The sequence below is a fragment of the Prunus persica genome, chromosome G3, assembly GCF_000346465.2.
Source record: "Prunus persica cultivar Lovell chromosome G3, Prunus_persica_NCBIv2, whole genome shotgun sequence".
NCBI lineage: Eukaryota > Viridiplantae > Streptophyta > Magnoliopsida > Rosales > Rosaceae > Prunus > Prunus persica.
Window position 1 is genome coordinate 8,782,648 of NC_034011.1, and position 8,054 is coordinate 8,790,701.

General features: G+C 37.5%; 1 protein-coding gene across 1 annotated transcript; it reads right to left on the reverse strand.

The window, feature by feature from the left end:
- Window positions 781–2,600, reverse strand: LOC109947976 (exopolygalacturonase-like). Its single transcript, XM_020559861.1, has one exon. The coding sequence runs from the start codon at window positions 1,993–1,995 to the stop codon at window positions 781–783; it is 1,215 nt and encodes a 404-aa protein (XP_020415450.1). The 5' UTR covers window positions 1,996–2,600.

The window sequence follows — 8,054 nt, forward strand, 5'->3', positions numbered from 1 at the left end:
ATATAGTTCTTCTAACCTGTTTTCCTACCACTATTCAGCTTCCCTAATAGTTGAGGCCAAATTAAAAATAGAGGAGCCCTAATTTCACAAATTCCACCATTACAGACAATTGTTATGACATATACCCACCCATAGCATACAGTTGAGAAGAAGGAGAAGAAGATGAAGTGGTTAGAAAATGCAAAGGAACATGCCTAGAGCAAATGGTTCAGCCGAGTCCAAGTTCAAATACCTGGAGCAAGAGGTTCTCTGTGTGTTCTAGAGATAAGGAGCCTTCAGTCGGATCTGACATCAACTATCCTCATCATTTGTTACCAAGTTAATCGAGCCTAAACGTCTTGGTGCAAAACTTGCCTTTGTGGAGCATTTGCCTTTTCACAACCATTAACAGGGGGTATATTGACCCAGTTGTAAAGTGAGGAGGTATTTAAGCCCCTATTCTAATTAAGAGTCTCTCTATTGATCTACACTTTCTTCCTTTAGACCCGTTTGGTTCATGAGAAATCAATTGCTTTAAATGTTTGGTAAGTTTAGGCATATAAGACAGAAATATCATGCGGTGTTACTGCCAAATTCACAAGGGAAGTTTTCAGTGATGAAAATTGGGATCAAATAGGTCAACAATGGTATAAGAGGGATCTAAATCCTATTGGCATTGATGAAAATTGTGTTGTGTATTCATTTATCTTGGACAAAGGAGAGAACATGTAGCACAAAAGCAAAGTAGAACACATCAATTTATGTATAGAGAACATTAATCAGTACTTTCTACTTCTTGGATCAAGGAAGAGGTGCCAAGGACGATGTAGCACAACCAAGAGCCTTTGTCACGCCAGTAATTGTGGGCTTGACATTAGAACACACAGAGGTAAGAGGGCCTTTGTCTCCACCATAGGTGAGATCAATGTCAGTCAACTCCACATTCTCACACGGTTTGCCCGTGGTACATACAAGCTTGACTGCAAGTGGAGTGAAAGATGAGCCCTTAATGTTCTTGAAGCTGACATTGTTGATCTTAACTTTTGACGGAGGCTTTTGTTCACACTTAGTATATGGGCAGTACAATTGGTCTATGAGGATAGGGTTACTGACATTAACCATGATAATATCCTCATAGTGTATACCCGAGGCAGAGCTAGGCGAAGGAGAATCTGGAAATGTTTTGATTCTCACACCGTTCTCCGTATTAGTCAGGGTGCAGTTCTTAACTATGATCCCGGTCACATCCTTTTCTTCCTTATATTTTCCAAGGCTTCCAATGCTTATTCCATGGCCTGGCCCACAAGTAACACCAGTCACTGTGATTTTGTGGGAGTCATCACCAATAGAAATACAGTCATCCCCAGTTCCAATCTTTGAATGAGTAATGTTGATACCAGTCGAAGCCCCGATATGGATTCCATCTGTGTTTCTGCTCTCGTCAGGTGCTGTGATGGTAAGCTGTTGAAATGTAGTATGGTTGCACCGGAAAACATGGATGTGGAAAAATTTGCTGTTAAGTGAAGTTATGTCCTGAACTTTGGAATTTGTGAGGAATTCAAACCGCAGATTAACGGGAGGAGGTTTGCAATTTTTGTTTTTGTGGCAGTCATTTTGATTCCAAGAAAGTGCTCCTTGGCCATCAAAAGTCCCACCACCTGATAAGGTGAGCATGTCAATGTACTGAAAACCAACCCAAGTATCCGGTCTTGTGAGTTGGCCAGCGTCTGCTGGAGCCTGCAATGTGCCTTGAACTTGCATCTCAATAGGAGCCTTACAGGGGCCTCTGAAAGTTGCTTCTTTTAACTTGTATGTCCCGCTCGGAACGACAACTTTACTCGCGGATGGCGATGCACATGCATCACTCCAAGCCTTGGCCAAGGCCGTACTGACATCAGAGCCAGGCTTTGCACCGTATGTTGCACTTGTCACGTCAAACACACTAGCATGAGCCTTAGGTGTAGATGCTAACAATAAGCACAAAAGCATTGCCAAGAAACTTAATTTCATAGCCATCTTGATTTTCCTTCCAATTTGTTATTTTATTCTCTGTTTTCTTTTTTTTCCCTTTGGAAGGATGATGAAACTCCATTTTGAGTTGAGGCCAATTTATAGTCCGATTGGGAAGGCTCAACACCATCAAACTATCCAACCAATCACTAACTATTTTTATACACAGTTGCATTCTAGTTTAGCTTTATGTCCTATAATTAGTAAGCCGTTTAACCTTGAGAATATTCATCACCAAATCTCTATCTAGAACGTGCTAAGCTGTTTGTAGTACTGTTGTCCTCCTCCACACCCCGCAATATATGTATATTCCAAAAAAGGAGGACCAAAACCATGCATACACACCTGGATAGAGTTAACAAGATGAACAGGAAAAGACCATGCCTACACTATTGGCGCATCTACGTATATACTTTTTCTAATATCATCCAACTAGAAAGTGCCTCACCTTAACAACTTTAATTCATCTACTTAGCTTAAATAATCCATTTGCACCATTGTGGTTGTTAGTTCATCTATTTTTTACCATACTCTTTTAATTTTTCTTATAATCCATAGGTTTTGCTTGCTATCTACCGGTGACATTGATCTCACCTACAATGGAAACAAAGGCCCTCTTACCTCTCAATGTTAATGTCAAGCCCACCATTATTTGTGTGACAAAAGCCCTTGCCTGTGCTACCTATGCTGGGTTAAAGAAATGGAAAGTACTAAAGATAAATTGTTGTGTTCTTTGGTTTTTTTGATTTTGTGGTGCTTGTACAGGTCTTTTTTCTTCGCTCAGATACCTTCACATGTTTTGAGCTATAAAATTCTAATATATTTAATATTTGCAAATAAATTGCTAGTGTTAAAACATACATTTACTAATTCATCATTGTCTAGATAATGCTTCAGTTTCTACTCTATATACTTTTCTTGGCCTACAACCAGTTCGATGCTTGGCCAATTGAAGCTGGGATTAGTATACCAGCTTGATTTTGATCCTTCCACTATATTAATTGAAGATTATCAGACAAAGTGAATGTGTGTGTGTATATATATGTATATATATATATATATATTTATTCTCTCATCCGGACGGTCTGGACGTTATTATTGTGCGGCCGCCATTGTAAGCAAGGAGTACACTTTTAAAACAAATTAATATTTAAAGAGTGGCTATACTTGTTATTTATGCGAATATTCTATACTATAAATATTTGAATGGATGTCAAGCATATAGCCGACCAGCTATACTGCATAAAAGTGTGTTCTTTTTTGTAATTAAGTAATATCTTACCATTTTAAAATTAATTTAATTTTTATGTATTTAGTGAATAATTATTATTGAAATATTTTACTAATTTCAATATTTACTTCATAAATTGTAATTAATTATTTTAAATTATTTTGTGGACTTTAATTTTCTACAAAATTAGTTTATTTTGTTTAATATGTTCAAATATTTTAATAGTATAGCCGTGCGACTGTACTATTAAAATATATTAATATTTAAAGCGTATAGCCATGCGGCTATACCTGTTAAGTATATTTTAGTTTTAAGAGTATAGCCGCACGACAGTACTTTTAAAATATTTAGACATATTGAATATTCAAACAGATTAAACTAAATAAACTAATTTTGTACAAAATAAAATAAAAAAACAAAGTCCACAAAATAATTTAAAATAATTAATTACAATTTATTAAGTAATTTTTGAAATTACTAAAAAATTTAAATACTAATTGTTCACTAAATTTATAATAATTAAAGCAATTAAAAAAGGCTAAGATCTAACTTTTTATCTTTCAATGGATCCATCTGCTTTGAGTTTCATAGTATAGATCAACCCGCATCCCACAGTATTCTTTCCATAAGGTAAAGGCACGAGCTCTCATGTGGCAATCTTCTGGAGAGCTCGCATGTAACACCCCATCCCAAAAATACTGTTCAATTGATTATTTAATTGTGGATTTACAATTAAGCCCTTGGGGGTAGGGTTACTTTAGTCACTTTTCAATCTGGACGGTTTTTGAGGATTTTAGTAACACCATTTTGTAGAGCTCGCTCTCATGAGTTCGTAGACACATAGTGGGCTCAAATCGGAGTTATAACGAAGAAGTTGTGGTCAACGGAAGTGCAGTGGCAAAAACGTAAAATTTTCAAAGTTGGATTTTAAAATACCCAATCCAGGTATGAATCTTCATCCCATCCACGTGCTCTAGTTGTTTATGTTGGTATCTTGGATAAATTTTGAGGTTTTACATGTCGTTTAAAATACCCATTTTAGCCAACGGTTTCGGCTTCAATTCGGCTAGTTCCGACTAGTTTTTGGCCGTGGTCCAAGAACAAAACTTGATCCCCTAGTAAGTCTAAATCTGTTGGCATAGGTATTCACTGGTGGTTTGGAGATTTTTCGTCGCTGAAAAATCTTTTAAGACACCCACGCGCTGCCGGCGGTGGGTGGCGGCCCATGGAGTTCTAAATTGTTACCCTTGTTGTCCTGAGCACGACGGTATGCTTGGATTTCGATTTGATTATCGTTTGACTGTCGAACGGATATTGCACCTGTTATGCGATATTCGGGTTCAATAGGTTTGGACTATTCAATCGGTCCCATTTTCTAATGCGTTGTTCCTCGTACTTCTAAGATTTGTGTTCGAACTGGTGGATCGAGAATGGGAGTCTCGGATACTCCTAATCAATGATTCTAGGGCTAAGTAAACCGGTTACCATCCGATCGTGTGATCGAGACCAAACTCTGAAAACTTGTTAAGTAGACCTTGTTGGACTTATAGTAAAGTTTGGATCGAAAATAGGAGGTTGTGGACCCTTAGAGCCCAATTGGTCAAATTCAGCGATCGGGGTCAAACCGACCGTTAGATCGTGACGGGACTTCTAGAATGGGCTGAACTTTTGGTTATGGACCAATAGGAATTGTCATATAGCAATTGGGGTTGTGGGCCCTTCGAGCCCAGTTGACTTAGATTGTGGGCTTTGTTGGCTCGGTCGAGGCCTTTTAGTAGTTGTAATTGTAGTTGGAGGTTTGTTTTAAAATGGTATTGTGTTTTGACCGTTTCATTAAATTTTTATGAATTATTATGTTATCGCTTTTACTTTCCATGAATAAGGAATGGCTTGGATAACCGGATTTTGGCATGAATAAGGAATTAATTAAATGCCTGATTGTATGTCTATATTTAAATATATGCTCGGTGGCTTGAAATCGATGAATGATGGATACTAGTTTTCTCAATAGTATGTTGTACATATTTGAATGTAGTTTGAGAACAGTTTTGAAAGATTATGCATGGTCAAGTTCAAGTTAAGGAATTTTGGGATTGATCACATTTTAAAAAAGGATTTTTGGTTATCTATTTAAAAATTGATTTTTGGAAATTTGAGAGAGAATTTGGAAACTGGATTAGTGGAAAAAGAGGAATTTTATGATAAGTTTCGGAAAATGGTTTTCAAAACCCACCACCAGAGTACCGCCCCCCCAGTTGCCTTCGGAACAGTCTAGTCATTTATGACAATGCCCACGAGTCTCGGGGACCCCTGAACCATGTGGTGTGAGGATTTGCGTTCTCGGGTTGATTATATCATCCTGAGTCCTGCGCGGGGATTTGACGGATATGGGTTTCAGGCTGATCACCCGATTCTGCGAGGATATGCGTTCTCGGGCAGACAACGTATTCCATGAGTTACGTGGGAAAGTAGTGGGGAAAGTGACGCCCTCCTCCCCCCTTGGATTTTTTTTCCCTCATCACTGGAAAGTTTGGGAAAATGAACCAACATTAAATGCACATTTTTCATGATCATTTTGTCCCCCATAAAAATTTAGAATTACAATATATCATTAAATGCGTTCTTTTTTTATTTGAGTTAATATGGGTATAATTGGAAAATTATACAAATTTTGTTTTCCATTCCTACTCAAAACGAACATGGGAAAAGAAATAAAGTGATATCTCCTGGTTACTTTCATTTCGCATCTCTTGGGAAATGACATGGGAAGTGATTTCCCCTCAAATCCATTCTGTGAACCAAATGGGGCCTTAAGGTAAGAGCTTTTCTCCCATAACAAGAGTTTTCTTTAGGGTTTTCCATCCCTGGTTTGTCTGGGGTTTTCTTTATTTTCTTACCAAACTGGTGATATACCAGGGTTTCCCTTCTATATCCAAGTAGTTGGAATGGAAGAGGTGGTAAATTCATTGGAGAAAGTACTCATCCTAACTAAAGACGAGAATGATTCGATTTAGTAGGACAAAATGATGTCGATGACGTGGGGGAGCGACTCAAGACGGGCCTGGTTGGAAATGTCTTTACAACTAATGTTTTCAACCGGGAGACATTCAAGCAAACGATGTTGATGATTTAGAACACAGCTCGTGAGGTGGGGGTGAAAGATTTAGGTGAAAATATCTTTTTGTTCATCTTTGTGACGGAAGGGGATTGACTGAAGGTGTTGTGCAGTGGGCCTTGGAATTTTGAAAAGCTCTAGTATAACTTGAGATTCCTGGTGGTAGTATTGCTCCATAAAAAAATGCATCTAAAGTATGCAGAATTTTGAATTGAAGTCCATAACGTACCACTGAGTTGTGAGCCGACAAATATGGGGAGACAAATTGGGAATATCTTGGACAGTGTTTGGATGTAACATAGGGCATGGATGGGGAGTGTTTGGGTAGATTTATGTGGATGCGTGTTTGTTTGGATGTCTCCAAGTCGTTACGGTGAGGAAAAAGGTGATTCTACCTTCTGGAAACATAGAGTTAGTAGATTTCCGATACGAACAATTGCCAGAATTTTGTTTTGTGTGCGACAGAGTGGGTCATGTGTTCAAGGTGTGTTATTTTGTCGACCAGGCAGCCAAGCAAGCCAGCAAAAAGCCTAAAGGGACATGGTTAGAGGCCACCAATGATTTTATCACTACAAGGGCAAGTAGTCCTAAGCGATCCAACTGTGGTGGTATGAGTAGACATGTATACGAATATCTGTGTATGTGTGTGCACTGGGACCTAGGAATTTTTTAGCGAAGATGCAATTTTGAAAGGCTAAAAAATGTTTGTGGATTGAACATCTAAGGTTTTTTTTACCTAAATTGACCTTAGGTCCCTTTATGTATTCATATAATACATTAAAAATTATTTTATATAAAAATATTGAATAAGTATGAAAAATGGTTTTTTGGAATAATCATTTTCACAAGATAATTTTGGCGGCTTTTATTCCTTACACATCAAATAAGAAAACTTAATTTTATGAAATTTTAGTATGAAGTATATATTGACTTAATGAGCCATCATTTTTATCATAAATCGTATTTTGCACTAAAACCGATTTTTTCATATTTTGAGTTGGTGGGAATTTAATTTTCTAGTATTTTTATTTGAATCCAAATGGGGGGTACGTCCTTATTTACATTGTAAACTTAAGTAAATGGAGTAATATAAAAATAAATGAAAGTAAAACAACAAAGACATTTACTTAAATGTTGAAAATGGAAATAAGGTAATCTGTACATCAGCTGAGCAAAGGGGCAATTTGAAGCCTTAATAGGTCCGTCACTGCGTGTGTGTAGAAGATTACCATAATCTTTTACGGGAACACAAAAGAAAAATAGAAGACATTATTTTAAAAGTATAATAGAATGGAATGTCATACCATAGTTATTTGGTAAATCATCGATTCGATTGAATATAGATGTCATCCTTCTAATCTTAAAGGTTCGTTTTCATTTATACAAAGAACATGACCTCTCCACAAAAAAACCCTGGCCCCCTTTCTCCCAAAAAACACTCTTAGAGCCTTTTCCATCTTGAGGGGGGAAGAAGCCATTATTCTTCCCCCCTCTCCTCTCCTCTCTTCTCTTCCTCTCTTCCTCCTTTCACCTCTTCCCCCATTTTCAAAGACAAAGGGTTTTCCCTATTTGTCTTCGTTTTGTTATGATATTCATCCAACCATTAGTGGCGGCTGCGGCTCAGCGTCAGATCTTCACCTATATTTCGGCGTCAGATCTCCACCACCATCTTTTTCGCAATTTCTTTATGTTTGGAATAAGTTGCAGAGACTCTTTGGG

Excerpts from the sequence above, each read along its gene's own strand:
- LOC109947976 (XM_020559861.1), bottom strand. The coding sequence starts at position 1,995 with ATGGCTATGAAATTAAGTTTCTTGGCAATGCTTTTGTGCTTATTGTTA.